This window comes from Aspergillus uvarum (assembly GCF_003184745.1).
Source record: "Aspergillus uvarum CBS 121591 unplaced genomic scaffold BO82scaffold_70, whole genome shotgun sequence".
Taxonomy (NCBI): Eukaryota; Fungi; Ascomycota; class Eurotiomycetes; order Eurotiales; family Aspergillaceae; genus Aspergillus; species Aspergillus uvarum.
In genome coordinates this window covers 34092-50927 of record NW_020291367.1, presented here as the reverse complement: position 1 = coordinate 50927, position 16836 = coordinate 34092, and the positions used below count along the sequence as shown (strand labels likewise).

The 16836-nt window shown below is 52.5% G+C and overlaps 7 protein-coding genes and 1 non-coding gene across 8 annotated transcripts; 3 read left to right on the top strand and 5 right to left on the bottom strand.

Moving 5' to 3' along the window:
• Positions 1-219: 219 nt before the first annotated feature.
• BO82DRAFT_358373 (uncharacterized protein) lies at positions 220-1289 on the bottom strand. Its single transcript, XM_025636272.1, has one exon. The coding sequence runs from the start codon at positions 921-923 to the stop codon at positions 525-527; it is 399 nt and encodes a 132-aa protein (XP_025487462.1). The 5' UTR covers positions 924-1289; the 3' UTR covers positions 220-524.
• A 688-nt stretch (positions 1290-1977) lies between these two features.
• BO82DRAFT_259949 (uncharacterized protein) lies at positions 1978-3165 on the bottom strand (the record flags this gene model as incomplete). The annotated part of the gene is made up of 1 exon (XM_025630926.1): positions 1978-3165. A coding segment is annotated over one exon (1188 nt), but the record flags the coding sequence as incomplete, so codon positions are not given.
• Positions 3166-4385: 1220 nt separating this feature from the next.
• Positions 4386-7382, top strand: BO82DRAFT_185723 (putative RNAPII degradation factor Def1). Its single transcript, XM_025630471.1, has 2 exons — positions 4386-4790; positions 4871-7382. Exons 1-2 carry the CDS (start codon positions 4490-4492, stop codon positions 7291-7293), a joined length of 2724 nt encoding a protein of 907 aa, XP_025487460.1. The 5' UTR covers positions 4386-4489; the 3' UTR covers positions 7294-7382.
• On the bottom strand, positions 7302-8171 carry BO82DRAFT_185709 (uncharacterized protein). Its single transcript, XM_025630470.1, has one exon. It carries the CDS (start codon positions 7952-7954, stop codon positions 7472-7474), a length of 483 nt encoding a protein of 160 aa, XP_025487459.1. The 5' UTR covers positions 7955-8171; the 3' UTR covers positions 7302-7471.
• Positions 8172-9506: 1335 nt separating this feature from the next.
• On the top strand, positions 9507-9577 carry BO82DRAFT_t284. Its single transcript has one exon. It is a non-coding gene; the product is annotated as a tRNA-His (tRNA).
• A 62-nt stretch (positions 9578-9639) lies between these two features.
• On the bottom strand, positions 9640-11299 carry BO82DRAFT_345197 (uncharacterized protein). Its single transcript, XM_025633693.1, has 2 exons — positions 11013-11299; positions 9640-10946 (listed from the first exon to the last, which is right to left on the bottom strand). The coding sequence occupies exons 1-2, from the start codon at positions 11085-11087 to the stop codon at positions 9819-9821; spliced, it is 1203 nt and encodes a 400-aa protein (XP_025487458.1). The 5' UTR covers positions 11088-11299; the 3' UTR covers positions 9640-9818.
• Positions 11300-11574: 275 nt separating this feature from the next.
• Positions 11575-12884, top strand: BO82DRAFT_358369 (RTA1 domain-containing protein; the record flags this gene model as incomplete). Its single annotated transcript, XM_025636271.1, has 2 exons — positions 11575-11900; positions 11971-12884. Coding segments are annotated over exons 1-2 (874 nt in total), but the record flags the coding sequence as incomplete, so codon positions are not given.
• BO82DRAFT_358368 (OSBP family protein) lies at positions 12775-14884 on the bottom strand. Its single transcript, XM_025636270.1, has 4 exons — positions 14624-14884; positions 14169-14494; positions 14063-14117; positions 12775-14001 (listed from the first exon to the last, which is right to left on the bottom strand). The coding sequence occupies exons 1-4, from the start codon at positions 14690-14692 to the stop codon at positions 13207-13209; spliced, it is 1245 nt and encodes a 414-aa protein (XP_025487456.1). The 5' UTR covers positions 14693-14884; the 3' UTR covers positions 12775-13206.
• Between the last annotated feature and the right edge of the window lie 1952 nt (positions 14885-16836).

The following is a 16836-nucleotide window of genomic DNA, read 5'->3' as shown; positions in this document are numbered from 1 at the left end:
TAGCAGGTAAGACACGCTATCATTGGACTGGATTCGATGGGCCTGATCCAATGACCCCAATAGTGTTATAATGGGGCGTTGTGCATTTGCTCTAGCAAATCAGCTCTGCTATGATGACGAGTGTACTCCGTAGTTATCCTGCAACCCACTTGCGCAGAGCCGGGACGACATGCGGTATAAAATGCTGAGACTTAAGTATTGAATGCACAGTTTGTGTAAGTAGTGTAGCAATGATACCTACCCATGAAATGACCACTTTCTCACTAACTATGGAAGCTACCTAGCGCAATTTTCAGCGATTATGGTGCTTTTGGAATTCATACCCTAGCCGCTTGCGTACTCTGTTCAAATAGTTGATTATTGCTTAACATTGGCCATGTCCACATACACTTTGGGCACAAATTTCACGCAGGAACAAAAGTAGCAGACTCAAGACTGGTCAACGTGCAACACGATCATCACTGTGTAGCTGTAGAAGACTTGCCCTAATGACCGCAAGATCAGTTACTGATAGTGATGTTTGATTAAAGAGCAATTTTGGTACGACTCCGCGTTCGGCTGCCAATGCCATCTGTGGGAATATCCCTCTTCGGCGCGTCCTTTCTCCTCTTTGGCCGGCCTGCTGAGCTCTTAGGCCCGTTGGCAGGCTGACTCGATTTTGTAACTGAAGGAGCCGACACTTCGTCCTTGACGGCGACATGCTGTTCCTTCGTCTTCTGTTTCTTTGGCGTAGACTCTAGTGCATGCTCGGAGCTTAAATTCTCGGCATCAGCTTGCATCGAGCTTGACGCATGTTCACGCCGCTGACGCTTTGCACCAGTACTCTGCTGCTCGGATTGTCTCTCATCGCTCGGCTTTTCAGTCGATGCGGTTATAGTTGTAGTAGTCTGATCACTTTGTTGTGATTCTCCAGAGAAGTTCATCCCATCGCCAGCTTTTCTATGTGCACCGGATTTACTTTCATCATTAGACTGTCCCTCATTTGTAGCCTCCTTTAAGGTGCCATTGCGGTTCGCTAGGGGTGGAGCACCATCGATGGAGGGATTCTTCGCATCAGCTTCCACAGCTCTGGCTGATTCTGGCGTAATGACGTCAGTGCACAAACAAACATCCGTCAATTCGAGTCAAGAGGATCGGTGTGATATCAGACAGAGATCCACAGCCCGGCTGTGAATATGCAGACATACCATGAAGCGTAGGAGTGTTGGAGTTTTTGGTCCTTTCGGTAGCCATAGCTAAGCATGCGACAAGGAAAAAGCTGAGGTGTGGTAGTGATGGGCCTATCTGATATAGTACCCAAGATATGCAGAGCAATTCTATCTGAACGATGGGGAAGGATCGACTGTTTGAAGAGGAAGAAAATTGCGATTGATAATCAATAGATCAGAGAGAGTGAGGTGAGGTTGCGCGGTGACGTTTGCCGGAACGACAGGCGCGCTTACCCGTTTCACACGGAAACTCAATCTCGGTTGCCCGCACCCCAAGGCTCTGAAGGTGACTGGGGCTGGAACTTGAGCTGAGGAGCTCAGCAGCAGCACATGTCCAGTCGAAAGAGTTGAGGATCCAATGGAAATGATTCGGCGGCTTGGGTCACGGAAGATCAATAGGCCCTCGTGGTTGATAACTAGTATCTAGTACTTGAATGCACGAGACTGATACAGCGCACTCTCCACAGGCAAAGCGAAACTATGATTGATTCGCTTCTCTCAAAGGGCTGAGCCATTGGTGAATAGAGCAGGTGCGCTGATTTCCTGAGATCGGGAGCAAAGACGTAGTGAAATAGATGTAGCCGAATGTCTCCTCATGATCTATTATCGAAAGCCGGAATCATTACCAGCTTATCCTTGCACCTATGTGTTTGAAAATGCGTGGGACGTGCGAATTCTCCTCGAATGACGTCTATAGCTTTTCTGTAGAAAGCCATCAAGCGGGCTCGAGGCGTGCCAACTCAAATTGAGCCGATTGTACATCCTCGGGGTCGAGATGCTGTGATATCGTCTTCTGCATGTACTTTGCCAGCCAAGTAGCATGCACAGTCCTATTTTGATCAAGCAGGATGCGAAGGGCTGTGAAGCCAGCACGCATGAAATGCTCCCTTCTAACCTTGGACCATGACGCGGTCCGATCCTGTGGGAGCGCTTGAACATAGAGGACGTAGGGCCTACCATCCGGCTGCGTGGGATGATGCATACACATACAGGCATGAAGCAACGAATTGGCAGCCACGGTGTTGATGATGTGTACATAGTTCTCATAGAGGTTTGGCTCCACGCCACCGGCATGTTCCGGTTCATTCTGTATGATTTGTTGACCCAGATGGCCTCCAGCAGAAAGGAGGGTTGCCTTCCAGAACTCGTCATCGATTATCGAAGTCTGATCAAGAGTTGTGATGCTACCGGCGGAAACGTAAAGTCGCATTGCGGACTCTATTCCACCCCCGTACCGAGCCTCAGCAAGCACGAGGTCGTTCAGAAGCCCACCGAACCATATCCGCGCGTCTTTCTTTTTGAGTCGGAACACCTCGCCTCCAAGGGCGTCCTGCTGTGCTAGCAACTTTAACCAATTCGAAGCTACGTTCTGCATATTTTCGGCCACCAGAAACTTGGTAATGAGAGGTGTTATTTGCGGAAGGAACAATAATCGTCGAGACTGCGGGTCGGAGGCAGACCACCAACTGGCAATTCTTGATGCGGTCCTGGAATCCCTCATTGCCTTGACAAAGTCATCGCCCGACTTCTTGCCACTCAGGAGGAGTAACTGAGACACCAGGCAATTGCTCAAAGCAGCGGAAGTGACATTGCCTGCGGCCGCCAACTCTTCGAATACCACCATGGGCTCTTTTGCCAGTCTTGCGTCTTGACTCGGATCCTTGGCCTTGACCTCCTTGCGGGGTTTCACTCGGAACAGCGGATTGTCTAAGATTGATTGGAGATGTTTATCCGTCGCATAGCTGGAGGACTCGGGATTCTTCGGCGGATGATCCTCAGAGACCTCATCTTTATCGAGAGTAGGGGTACGGTTGGATGGATATTCGCGATCAAGTTGACGTCGAAAGGAGGATGTGAGGGCATTGAGGAGTTGTTGCGACTGCCGAGGAGTCCGGGGCAATGGGGGATGAAGGTTCTTAAGCCAGGGAGCGTAATTTAAACTTGGCGTGCCTTTCATGGCGTGATGTCGGCAAAACAATTCAACGAACGGACTGGCTTGAGAAGAATTTGTGATTCGAGAAAGCAAGATTGGTGCAAGGCGAGGTAATCAACAAGAGTCAGCAGCAGTGTTCTATGCTTAGACCTAGAACGGCCGAGGAGATGCGTTGACGATGGGCCAACATGACATATTATGGACTAGTCAAATCGAGGCACTGATGGGCGGTTACTCATGGCAAACGATCATTCGACCCAAACTGACGGGCGGTGAGCGAGGGCTGCTGCCACCTCACCACGCAATTCGCCCCAAGGACCGATGGTGTAAGATTACCACAAGCATTGTACAGGTAAGTAGGTAGTACTATCGTGGCTGATATGTAGAATCAATAGGCCATCGATTCGAAAACGATTATGGTTCATGCCTTGGATCAATATAAGACAGGTTTGAGTTGTCTCACAAATTGTCAATCAATGAATCGTAGTTGTCAATAATATCCGCCTCTAGTTACCAAGTGACTTAACTACCTAACTTATAGTGGATGGATGACGAAATTCATAGAGGGAGGTTAGTTACTACGTAGGTAGTTTACATACTGAGAAGCTTACCCCGACATAATTCATCATTACAGCAGGGCTGCTAATAGTTACGGTACGGATCATCTTCTTACAGTATGGATAAGATGTAGTAAGATTGGCAGCCAATCACAACGCTGTCTTTTGCTGAGCCGCGCCCGACAGATCTGCCTGTACTGTCCTTTTACTGTTCTCGTCCTGTTTCGTCTTGTCTGCCGCCCTCAGCAATTCAATACGCAGTCACTCACTCACTCACTCTCGCTCCCTCCCACCCCCATCCAATTCCATGAACTCGATCTGCTAAGCTAAACTTTCTGCACCTCCTACCTACCAACCTACCTGTACTCTTTCCCCCTTCAACTTTGCCCACCTATTTTTCCCTCTCTTTCTCTCTCTCTTCCCTTTCTCTCCAAAGAATTTATTTCCTTTGGTGTGTGTCAACTTTGTTCTCCAGCCTCTCGTATTCTTTTTCTTTTTCCCTTTTTTAAAATCCTCCCTTCTCCCTCCCCCAAATCTCTAAAGACTTCCCCCGACTCTGTTGGCCCTTGTGTGCCTTCTTAGTGGTTCTTGGGTGCTGCTGACCTCTCTCGTGAGGCTGCATCTCCATCATTGCTACCGTACACTAAATTACGACCTTTTACCCGCTTTTTCTTCCCACTAGCCGCACCTTGTTTTCTCCCCTTCGACTACTTTGGGTCACTCTCCATTCTCTTTCTTCCTCCCTTCACCATCTCTCGATACGGGAGATTCACAAATAACAATTAGAAGATATGTCTGAAGTTCAATCAAGGCCTTCTGCCTCTCGTGGCAGAGTATCTGCCCGTGGCGGTCGTGGCGGCTATAGCTCCAGAGGTGGTCGCGGTGGTAGCAGATCCACAAAGGCAGACAACTCAGAGGGCGCACCCGCCACATTTGAAGATGAAGGGGAAATCGGCCAGATGAAGAAGAAGTACTCCGACACCCTGCCCATGCTGAAGGAATTGTTCAGCGATTGGACCGATGAGGATTTGATCTTCGCTCTCGAGGATGCTGATGGTGACCTGGAGGCAGCAATTGATCGCATTAGTGAAGGTCTGCTCTTTTCCCTCTATTCCAATGCCTCGCTTCTCGCTTTCGGTCAGCCACTGACATTGGTTCGTGTCTCTACCCAGGCAACGTCTCTCAGTGGGGTGAGGTAAAGAAGAAGACCACAGACCGCAGCCGTCCTAAGCCCAAGGAGGTACAGAGCACCCCGACCGAGTCAGTCATTCCCTCTGTCCGCGGGGGCCGTGGACGCGGTGGGTTCGAAGGCCGGGGCCGTGCTCGTGGAGATCGGGGCCGTGGCGGTCGTGGTGGCAGGGCTGGTGCTCACACCAATGGCGCCCGTACTGAGAAGCCAGCTGTCGCTACCACCGTGACCGACACCCCTGCTACTGCTGCTCCCGAGACCACCGCAAACACCAAGACGGAGAACACTGTCGATGCTGAACCTGCAGCAACCGCCGAACCTGCCGATGCCTCGAAAGACAATGTCCAGGACGTTCCTAAGCCCAGTGTGGTCACCGGAGGAGCAAAGACGGGATGGGCCAGTTTGTTCGCTAAACCCACGCCGCCACCCCAGCCGAAGAAGCCTGTTGCTCCCGCTCCTGTTCAGGCCCCCGAGAAGCCTGCTGCCGCACCAGCGGAGGAGCAGAAACCAGCTGAGCCTACTCCTGCGCCGGCTCCTGCTCCTGTTTCTGCTCCTGCGCCGGTTCCTGTGCCTGCACCAGTTCCCGCTCAGGCCCCTGTTCCTGTTCCTGTTCCCCTCCCTGTTCCAGTGCCTGCACAGAAAGCCCCCGAGCCTGTCATCCCTCAGACTCTGCCTACCGAAGAATCAACCACCGTCAGTCCTCCTGCACCCGAAGTGCCCGCTCCCAAGGACGATCTGACCAGGAACAACCTCGCCCAGATCCCCGACGTCTCTCCTCCCGCCCCGACCGCTACCGCAGCTAGCACTGTGGGCAGCACTCTCGAGTCTGCTGCCAATGCTCCGGTTGCTGCAACTCCCACACGTGTTCCGGCCAGCATCCAACCCACTAGTGCTCTGAAGCACAGCACTCGCACTCCGGGCACTCAACGCCGTGTTATGGAACAGCAGGAGGCTGTAGTTATGCCAGGCAACCACGCTGTGGACCGCGCGGCGGTCCAGTTCGGCAGCATGGGATTGAACGGCGATGCTGTTGACGTTGATATTGATGAGAACAGGGAAGATGCGGAAACTCGTGCTCAACCTCCTCAACATTCCCCCGTCGCTCCTCGCGCCTCTCTGCCTCCTTCCACCCAGGCCCAGGCTCCTACCGAAACCCCTGCAGTTGCCCGCCCGGCTCCGGGGCTTCCTCCCGTGCCCCAGGTGTCTGCTGCCGACAACTCGTTTGCCGACTTCTCTCGCTATACCGATGCCCACAAGCCCTATGATCCCTTCACCCAGCAGGTTACGCAGCCCCAGCCTCAAGTCCAGGAGCCGTTCGCCAACCAAGCTCCTATTCAGCCAACTGCCACCACCGGCAGCGAGTACTCGCCATTCTATGCCGTTGACCAGCGTCTTCCTTACAACTACTACGGCTCCTACGGTCAGTCTCAGGATGCCACTGTGGCTGCCCAGAGAGCAGGATTTGGTGCCTCTGGCGCCGAAGTGCAGCCGCACATCCCCACCACCCAACCCCCCAGTCGCTACAGTCATGTCGAGGCTCCCAACAGCGGTCACACCACCCCTAACCCCACCCTCCCTGGCGCTACCCAGACACCTACGGCTCAGCACATGCCAGGTCAGGGTGCCCATAACTACGGATACGGATACCCCTACTACTCGAACCCTCACTATGCTTCGTACATGAGCGGAATGAACCAGTACGGCAGAAACCGTCCGATGTACGATGATGCTCGCAGATACGACGACCACTACATGCCCCACAGCAACCAGTATGGCTACGGAAGCCAGTATGGCCCCTATGGTGGCAAGGCTGGAATGTACGGTCAGCCCCACGCCTTCTCTTATGATCACACCTCCTCCCCTGCCACGGCGGCTTCTTTCAACCAAACCATCCCTGGCCGTGACTCGGTCTACGGTCGTACTGGATCTGCTCAGCCATCGGAGACCCAGCAGTCCGCTGCCGCAGGTTCAACCGCTTTCGGAACCGGTATGTCGGATGTCTTTGGTCGATCCCAGGCCAGCTTCGGCCAGAACCAGCCGATCACCCAACAGCCTCCTGTGACGTCCGAGGAGACAAAGAGCTTCGATACTCCCAAGGCGGCTGGACCCAGCCCCTCTCTTGCGCAGGCTAACCGCCCCGGTTCTGCCACGAACAGCGCCCCGGGTCAGCCTCAGGCCCAGAGCGGCCTTCCCCCGCTGCAGGGTCAGCAGGGTCAGCAAAGCTTTGGTGGCTACCCCCACCTGAACCCTCAGTACGGCGGCGGCTTGGGTGGTCTCGGCGGTCACCAGGCGGCCGGTTCTCAGACCCACCACCAACCCACTGGCTATGGTAACTACGGTGGCGCAGGCTTCGCTAACTATTATGGCAACACACGTGGAGGCTGGGGAGGCAACTACGGTCACTAAGGGATTATGGCGTTACATCTTAACTGGTGATCAAATCTACATTGGCTCTTACCCCTTGTTTTTCCCTTTGCTTTTTATTTTCTTTGCCATTAATCCTGGGGTACGGCAAACCCCGGTAAGGAAAATATCTCATCTTATATGCCACCTGTTAACACATATTTCCCTTTTTATGTTCTCCTCACGTGTGTAATCTGTACTCCACGAGAGCTTGGCTGGTTGCTTCTTTGGTTGATTTCCCCCGCGGGGTTGCACTCACGATGTACTGAATGGAAAAAAAACGTTTGCTCTTTGTGTTTCTGCTGCTTTGCTCTTTTCTCCTCTCATGGTTCACGGCATCTGCCGATGTCCTCCAACTGACTTGATGGTTTCCCTCGCGAATTTCCTTTTTTTCTCCCTCTACCTTCAACTCGGTGTCTGGCCTACGAAAAAAACCTTTCCCGCTTAAGCTCTTGCTCTTGTCGACTTTGCATACTTTTTCGCTTCCTGTACTACTTCTTTCTTGGGGTTTGGCTGGGACATCATTTATGCAATTTGGCTGGATTAGGACACAGGATGGGGTTTTCGAGAATGCAATGAATTGAAATGGGACGGCGTTTGTCACCGGGGGTTTGATCTGATGTGTGAAGTAAATGGGCAATGTGGGCAATGACGGGTCACACATATTATGTGCATTAGGGTACAACGGAAACAGCGAGCTTTGCTTCGATCAAACAAGTTTTGTAGGTCGAGTTTATATGAGTTGTGCCCATTAGGTTCTTGTAGGTGGAGAGTTGTCGTACGCTTACAGTCTGCTTTCTACTATTGATGCACGATTATCCTGCAGGCTGTGCCATCCAAGGTCTATTCACTTAGCAGCTTCACTCTATGAAAGGTGTTTCCCCTAATCTCAGACTCACGTTGGCTTGCTTGTTTGCTTAATCTCGGTCTCCCTTTACAGGAAGAGCTTCTTTTTCCTTTTGGTTTCTGGTGTCTTTTTCTGTATCCCCTGTTCCATCTGCTGTGCCTTGCTCTCTTCCAGAAGCCGCAGAAAACCAATCTGCACCACACTTGGCATCACACGGGAGACCGCGCAATCAACACAGATCAAAGCGCACTTTAGGTTGAACTTGGGTCGTCATCTAGTGGTGTACGCATCGCTGCTCCACATGCAGTGGGCACCACTTGAGTAAGGTCTTCGGGCATTGTCTTTTCGCTCCGTGACTCGACCCTGGCCTCCCAGTTCGCATGTTGGCTTTTGCCTCGAGACACGAACGGTAGAGGTATGGGATTTTATCTATTCCCTGCAACAAAAGGGGCTGGCAAAGGCCGGGCGAACCACACCATAGAACGACCCTTCTTTGAGGGCATCGAATGTTGAAAATCATGACAGAGCCCCCCTGCGTGGTGATTTGTGCCTATGTCCTCTGCGGAAATATGGCCCGAGGGGTTGATGCACCTTGTTGCTGGGAGGAGTAAGATGGCGCTTGTACATTTTCTCTCGCCTCCTTTGTTTTACCTTCTTACGTTGGTCTTTTTTTTTTTTCTCTCTCTCTTGTTCTTGCTTGTTCTGGTTCTTTGTGGATTGTTGGGTCATTGGTGGAGATAGTGTTTGAACGCTCGTGTGGGCTTCGCTCTGCACATTTTGTGGATGTTCATGTCTATACTTAGCACGGGGCTGAGGGGTCTTATGGGCCATGTTTGCTATCTTTACTCCATTGTTACATTTGGCGTCGAGGTCGGCGGTATGTTCTATACATTAGTGGGTGCAGGGAGATGGAGTAATGCTAGGCTAGTGGTTCTGACTCTGAGCGAGCAGGTACGAGCCCGTTGCGACTCACTGCTGGTCTTGTTGGGTGTCTTTGGCTGAAATCTGGCTGTATGGTCCTGGTGGTACCTCTACCCTTCGTATGGCCACGCGGGTGTGGAGAATAATGATCGTCCTGGCTGGTGTAGACCTTCAATGCGCGTGATATATATGGCTTCCGTGGAAACCCGACCAGCTGACCTTGATGCTTTAGATGTGGCAGTAAACTGGGTGGAACTGGGGCCAGGGTGACAAGAAACACCATCCAATAGGCTGATTCTAGCCGTCCGGTCAATGAATGGACTCAATAGATGTACATAACTACAATAGTTGTCGTTGATGACCTGCATTGCCGAAGAGTTAAAGTTCCAGGTCTCAAGCATAATTTAGGGATATATTACACAAAAATGATGTCTTTACCACAACAACAGGTGCTGTGGTCTAGTGGTATGACGTCACGTTGTGGCCGTGCCAGCCCCGGTTCGATTCCGGGCAGCGCCACTTTCTTTTTTTGGCTTTGTTTTTGTCACCACTTCATCACAAAAAAATGCTGGCGACTAGCCCACGTACGTACTTTCTTTTCACCTCAGGTCTACTCTATAGGTCCCGGCGATTAAGAATGAACAAGAACGAAGAGAGTGACATGTCCTCTCCTGGGTCCTTTTTCTCAACCGAAGGGTATATTTACACGCAACATAACCGGTACCACAGCTAGACATATACAAAGCAAAAATCGTACTTTTCAATCCTGAGACTCCCTTAATATCCTATCAGGCCACCGTAGCCATGTTTCCCACTGGGATCCCAGGTGCGTCTGGATAGTCTCGATCAAGAATCGACCCCCATCGCCAAACGCCCATACATGCCGCGCCTGATGCAAAATCACACCGTAGCACGCCAGAATCACCAGTGCCTCAGGGCGGCGCAGCTCCAACATCTCAATGTACTCCACCTCCAGGATGATGGGCCACCCAGTGATCCCACCGACGAACTTGACCCTCGAATCAGCGTCCGTCACCCCCGTCGCATGTATCGAGATCTGCAATGCACGAATCGCCTGCCGATAGACCGCAGTCGTCTTCTCGCCCAGTCGCGCCGCCTCGATCAGATCCATGATCCGCTGGCACTCGGCCCCCAGGTCCGCATCCCACGCGAACTTCTCCTGCCCGTACTGGAGCATGGGCTGCAATATCGACCCGCGCAACGCCTCCCACGCCTCGGAGGTGATGGCCCGCACGCCCCGGTGCAGTTTGAGATAGTGCACGAACTGGTTGAGGAAGGCATCGAAGCTGGACTCCTCCCGGTAGATCACGGTGTCGCAGAGCATATGCAGGCCAAGCGTGGACGAGAAGATGAACAACGGGACGCAGGTCTCCTGCGTGACGTCCCGGCGCTCCTGACCTAAGATCTCCAGCGCGTGCGTCTGGAGCTGGGCGGCGTGGCGGCGGTACCGCTCGCGCTCAGCGGGACGGACTATACTAGAGTGTAGCGCGCTGAGGGCCAGCAATTCATTGATCAGGTAAGGGGTCGACATCCCGACGCGCATGAGGTCCGGGGACAAGCCCCCGAAGAGCGCGATGTCGCCGAGGGAGGGAATCGTCTCCGTGGCGAGGTTGAAGAGCAGTTCGGCGTGGACCATGTTGACGGGCTGATCCTCGGAGCAGGTTGTCGTCGCCGGCCCTACTGCAGGCTGCTCACCAGGAGGCCGTGGTGGTGTCGAGGGACCAACACCGGGACTTGGCCCGGCGTTGGTCGGAGTCGAAGCATTGCTTCGTTCGGATCTGGTCGTGCCGCTCCTGAATCGATCCGCGTATTCACAGACACGTTCCGAGCTGCGGCAGTTGCCGCAGAGCGGGTGTTTCTCGTCGCACTAGATGAGCAGCGTTTAGCCGATGTGTCAAGGCCGTGGAAAGTTTCGGTAGAGATTCGGACTCACTTTGATATGACGTCTTTTACATTCGAGACAGCCATTGCGCGATTTTCGGTGCGTCCTACGCGGCATGACTGTCATGTTTCCGACGCAAGTTTACATCATCCAGAATAGGCAGGCCGTCTATGCAGTATCTTTTCCTGGGGATGTATGGAAGGGTGGGCTTGGGGGGAAGGGTTCTGGGCCAACAACGGTGAACTACCGCACCCGGCGACGTCTGCCGATAAGCTTAAAAATTGAGGCTCAGGCAGCAGCCGAGATGAACCTATGAGGATGCAGGCGGGCTATTTTTATTATATCAGAAGATTAGGTAGAGACTAAGAAGAATAAGCCGACAAGGAAATTCAATACTGAGCAAAGAATACAGCCCGCAGCGGGCTGAACAGGGACCTGCCTATTTGAGGGATACGCGTATGCACAGACCACTCAGCCCCTCTAGACCATATCGGGTAATATACTCGGTAGCCAACCGTCTCCCTAATGGCCGACGAACCACTCTATCATCCTTTTTATACGCGTATTCAGCCCTCAGAAATTTCCACTTGCCCCCAATCTACCAGCAATGCCTGTGCGGGGGTTTCAGCTCCATATATATATATATATATCACAATGGCCGGTCAAAGAGACAGTATGGTCCAATTCTATCATCCCAATCCCTCGGACCTACCACACATAGCCGATTGCTATAGTTGGCCGGGTGTGCATCAGGCCCCTCCCCCAAGATGGCACAACTCAAACCCTTAGAAGGAGGCTATTACCTCTGGACATACCTGCCTTCCATCCCAGCGGCCGCGATCTTCGCCGTTCTGTTTGGACTAGTAACCTGTTATCTGTTCTTCAAGCTCTTCCAAACTCGAGCATGGTACAACATCTCCTTCAGCATCGGCGGCATATGTAAGTTCCCCTCCGCCTTCCACATCCCATTGCCCCCCGACAACCGTCACTTACACGCCCACCACAACAGTCGAGATTGTCGGCTACATCGTCCGGATCCTAAACTACTCCAACACGGCCTCGATCGGCCTCTACGCGATCCAAAGCGTGCTCATCCTGCTGGGCCCCGTCCTGTTCGCCGCAACCGTCTACATGACCCTGGGCCGCATCATCCGCAGTCTGCCCCCGCGACTCACGGCCGCCGCCCCCGAGACTAAGGCCAAGAGTGCCTCGCTCATCCCGCCCAAGTACCTCACCAAGCTGTTCGTCGCCAGTGACATCCTCTCGTTCATCGTGCAGGGAAGCGGCGTGGGCCTGATGGTGCGGTCGACGGGCCAGACGACCGCTAAGGCGATCACCGTGGTCGGCTTGCTGATCCAGGTGATCATGTTCTCGTTCTTCATCGTCGTGGCGCTGGTGTTCCACCGGCGGTTTAAGGCCCAGCAGCAGCAGCAGCAGCAACAGATCCGCTTGGGACAGTACGGCCGCCCGTTGGATCGCTTGATGTACATGCTGTATGCGGTCAGTGCGCTGATCCTGGTCCGGTCGATCTTTCGAGTCATCGAGTACGCCATGGGAATGCATGGGTATATCCTGACGCACGAGTGGACGCTGTATGTCTTCGACAGTGTGTTGATGTGGTCCGTGATGGTCATTTGGGCCGTGGGGTTCCCCGGGAACCTTGTGGAGGAGAAGTCGGGGTATGAAGTGGAGATGGATGTAGAAAGGATAGTATAGGCCTCCTGAGGTGTGGTGGTGTTATTTTTATGGGTATAATGATCTGTTTCTTTGTTTCGGTGTTATGGGCCTGTTTCTCATTCTTTATCCCTTCCCTCACAACTGTTAGCGAGAATAGAGCTTTACTCACTATAGGAGTCAGCTTGTTTCATAATGTTCGCCTCCATTGTTTATCAATAGTCCTGAGAAATCAGATAACAATAATCGCTCGGACCACTGTGACCGACTGGATGTCAGGATTCAATTCTTTTTCTGACGAAGACCTGTCCTTGAAAAGGTCGACGTGACCCGCGAACCAGAAGCAGAAGAGTAATCTGCCGGCTTGGTCTAGGAGCTATCCAGTTCTCGCTGTTGTTCTATATACAGATACCAAAACCTCCGAAACAGAGCAAGTAAAGAAATAGAAAAGGAGAAGAAAAAGAAAGAGAACGCAATCTATGATGATAATCATCCCTGCTAGTTCCACCACCCTATCCGTCCACGCAGACCAAGGGAGAACTAGCCATTAGCTTCGCAATCAGTATCCTATCTATGCAGTGACACCCAGGCCCTCGCTTCCAGTTGCATGGTAAGGTGGCTTGGCGTCCGTTGCCTTGGCCGAGTCGAACCGCCAGACACCGCCTGTCTTGTCGCTCTCCAGGGAGGTAAGGCCGAGCTTGGGGCCAAGCTGCTGGAAAGCTTCATCTTCGCTCTCGTGGACACGCTTGAAGAACCGACGCTCCCATTCACGGCCCTCCGACTTCTCGACCTTGCGCAGCTCACGCTGGGCATTCTCAATCTTGGACTTAGACACGGACACAGCGTCCATATCGCCCCGCTCAATGCCCGCCGCCACGTCTCGCCAGGCCCGCCGGCTCTCGTAGAGGTCTTGCTGGTCAAGTGGTGCCAAGGTCAAGGGGGTGGTCTGGGTTTCCTTGACTGAGAATCTGTCCACCTCGTGCTTTCTGGAATCCTTGATGACGAACGAGTCCGACCACTGACCGTCGACGGTGTACAGGGGCTTCTTCTCACCCTCGCTCTCCTTGTAGAGGATGGCGCTGAAGGTGTTCTTCTTGCCGCTCAACCAACCCTTGCCAGAGTAGTCGATCTTGGCAATGTAGCCCGTGCTGCTGGCGATGCGGGTTGTCTTCTCAAGCTCGACGAACGGCGTACCGTAAATCAAGGACTCGATGTGCAGGGCGGGAAGGGTGATGAGATATTTCTCCTGCTGGGAGGCATCGTTCTTGTCGGCGCCGGGGGGAGTGAGAGTCAGAAGAGCGTGGCCGATCTGCTTGATCTGGATGGTGCTGGAGAAGGATGCCTTCTGGGCGTTGTATCCTTGGAGCTGGAGGACGCTAGTTAGAACTTGTGACTAGTGGAGTTGATGTAGATGTTGGGTAGCTTACTTCGACACCGTGCTTCTCATTCCGGATGGCGTAGGCTGTGGCAGGGGGGTGATGGCTGTGGATGGTCAACATAGCTTACAAGAGATTGGGAGACATGGCTACATACCTGACCTGCTCACTGATCAGGCTGGTCTCACCAACCTCTGCATCCGAGTCCCACTTGCCCAGAAACAGCTCTCCGAGGAAGGGGTTGAGAGGTTTCTTCTCGCTGCCGAGCTTCTCACTGCGGCTGCAGTATTGTTGGTGGAGGGTGCTGAGGAACCACTTGAGGACAGCCAATGCTCTCTTCTCGGGGTCAGCTTCTTTGGCGGGAGCCACGAACAGAGCAGGGTGTTCGGCCCAGTAGGCGGAATATTCAGTCAAGGAGGTGGAGGAGAGGATGAAAGGGGGTGCGGTCAGGGAGGACAGGTCTCCATTGAAGGAAGCAATAGACTACAGTCGGAGATTTGATCGGTTAGAAATGTCACTGGTTTCTTGACAAAGTGTCTCGATGGTAAGAGCGGAAAAATATAGCGGCATACGACGGAGATAGCAGATAGCTGCCTAGTGTCTTCTTCATACCTTAAGGAAACTTGTCCACGAGCCTTTGCTCGAGGCGGGAACGCCGCTATGTGGATCCTTGGAGCTCATTTTTTAGACGAAGAAGAAGGGGAGGAGATAGATGCAGATGAAAAGGGAAAAAAAACCACCAAGGTAAGTAGTGGAGATATAAGTCTTGGGGAAGTAGCCAAGAAAGTACTGAGTAGTAATAGGGTGGGGGATGAGAAAGTTGGAACAGAAGAGAAGTTAAGATGTCATGGGGAAGTTGAGAGAGAGCAGGAGGGGAAGGGGGGGGAATTCAAGACCATCCGCTAAACCCGATTCAAGCCACTCGCGCGCAGGGGTTAAATGCGGTGCTGCGGTAGTGCAGTGGTTGCCTCGACGTCATCTGGGGTGGCTTTAGGCTTGGGCCTTTTCCAGTTGTCGAGTTCCATCTCCAGGCTTCCTCGCCCCCCATCGGATCTGCTGAACAGACCCAGAACCACTCAGACATTCACTCACATCCATCATCTGCCATGCGATCATTTGTGGCCGAACTTTTTAGATTCTCCCTTCTTCACCAATAATAGTGGTTCTCCTCTCACTTCTTTCCCGCCTGCACACTTCTCAAGCTTCGTTGCGGAGAAATCTAGTGCACCAAGTCCCCTCATTCGCTCCTGTCTTCCGACCCCTGCTAGCCACCTACGAAGCCCTCGCAAAAATGAGCGGAGAGGCAGAATGAGGATGGATGAAGCTAAAGAAAAAAAAAAGATGTCATACTCATACCACAGGGCCATCCGACTGACCGAAGACGGCTTTATCCGGCCCTCTTCCGTCATGTTGTGTAACGTCTTCTTCGAAGGGCACTGGAGCTGAGGTGTTTTCCAGATCTCGCTGCATGCGTTAAGAGTTGACGGGAGACCCGGTAGAAAGAAACATGCTTCCCAGAGGGTGTTCCTTTGATAGGGGAGTTAGTTGTCACCATCCGTTGCATGGCATCGTGCTCGGTTATTTCACACCCTCGGGGTGGTGCCCAATTCGCTCCATCTATTCAGGAATCATATTGTACGGGGATACCGTACCGTACATACAGTACATACTGAGGCGGGGATGCTGGCTGGAACTGACCGAAAACGGAAGGGGGACAACTCCCCGGCCGCAAAACCTTAAAAAGAGGCCAGTAAAATCGCCTGGTGGATCTCCATCCTCCCTTTTTTCAGGGAGGCGCTTGGACTACTCCGTACCTTATCGCATTACGGCGCCACGGGAAAACAAAATGAGGAAGCTTTGACAGACATGACAAGCCATAGAAAGCTTGAGAAAAGAACTCTCAGATGATCATGGTCGTTTTGCCTTTCACATCATCGATGCTATGGCCCGTGAAGAGAAGATCGATCCCGGTGGTATGGGTAAGATCGACAACCTGGATTATTCCGTCCCTCATCTCCGAGGAAATCTACGCTACCTTCACCATCAACTACTTCGAGACTAGGTGCCGATGATGTGGATATGATCGTCAGGACCGAAAGTCCTCGTGAGGAGATGCTTCTCCTGAGAACTCTCCTACCCACCACCCGATGGATCACCTTCCCTCCCTGGTGAAATGACTCGCTCGTTATGGGGGTGTTCGCATATTGGGTCACTCAACTAATGCGAGGAAATGTCTCAAAGAGAGCTTCCACGATGAGATTGTTGTACTACCTGAGCTACGAGACGTGGCTATTCTGGCATCATATGCTACGTACTGGATATGTCTAAGATCTTCTCTATTTACAGTCTGTTTGTCGATCATGATCCCAGTTCCTGCTAATCTCAAGCTATAGATCCCGGCTCCGATCCTGGGATTATACCTGACTCAGTGCCATGAGCGTCCCTGAGGCCGACGGTTGTCATGGATCCGCAATTGCCCAACTTTCCATCCGATCCAGAAGAGGTTCTAATTCAAGCAGAGTTTCTCTGGCTGTTTCTCAACGGGGAAATATGCGGCCCCGTGCCGCTACCTTGGGTTAATTTAACTCAATGGTCTGGCCCATTCATCCTGATAAACAGACAAAAGACGCCACTAAGGTTGGAACAATGCTGTTTGCAACGGCCCTTAACAAAAAAAAAAAAAAAAAAAGCCACCCTTAGGTTATACGCTTCATTTTTAAATAAAAGCTCATGGCTCCTTCGTCACTGCAGGATCCGTGTTTAATGATTTAGATCTTTGAAGAACAAGTGTTTTGCAGTCCCGTGCTTTCTTTGACTATGATCTG

What these genes read in the sequence shown, in the direction of transcription:
- BO82DRAFT_345197 (XM_025633693.1), bottom strand. Translation starts at nt 11,087, where the DNA reads ATGACAGTCATGCCGCGTAGGACGCACCGAAAATCGCGCAATGGCTGT. An exon ending in GTAAAAGACGTCATATCAAA is followed by an intron (nt 10,947 to 11,012) that starts GTGAGTCCGAAT and finishes CTGCTCATCTAG; the next exon opens with TGCGACGAGAAACACCCGCT.
- BO82DRAFT_358368 (XM_025636270.1), bottom strand. Translation starts at nt 14,692, where the DNA reads ATGAGCTCCAAGGATCCACATAGCGGCGTTCCCGCCTCGAGCAAAGGC. An exon ending in CGTGGACAAGTTTCCTTAAG is followed by an intron (nt 14,495 to 14,623) that starts GTATGAAGAAGA and finishes CTCCGACTGTAG; the next exon opens with TCTATTGCTTCCTTCAATGG. An exon ending in CTGATCAGTGAGCAGGTCAG is followed by an intron (nt 14,118 to 14,168) that starts GTATGTAGCCAT and finishes GACCATCCACAG; the next exon opens with CCATCACCCCCCTGCCACAG.
- BO82DRAFT_185723 (XM_025630471.1), top strand. Translation starts at nt 4,490, where the DNA reads ATGTCTGAAGTTCAATCAAGGCCTTCTGCCTCTCGTGGCAGAGTATCT. An exon ending in AATTGATCGCATTAGTGAAG is followed by an intron (nt 4,791 to 4,870) that starts GTCTGCTCTTTT and finishes GTCTCTACCCAG; the next exon opens with GCAACGTCTCTCAGTGGGGT.
- BO82DRAFT_185709 (XM_025630470.1), bottom strand. Translation starts at nt 7,954, where the DNA reads ATGTGTGACCCGTCATTGCCCACATTGCCCATTTACTTCACACATCAG.
- BO82DRAFT_358373 (XM_025636272.1), bottom strand. Translation starts at nt 923, where the DNA reads ATGAACTTCTCTGGAGAATCACAACAAAGTGATCAGACTACTACAACT.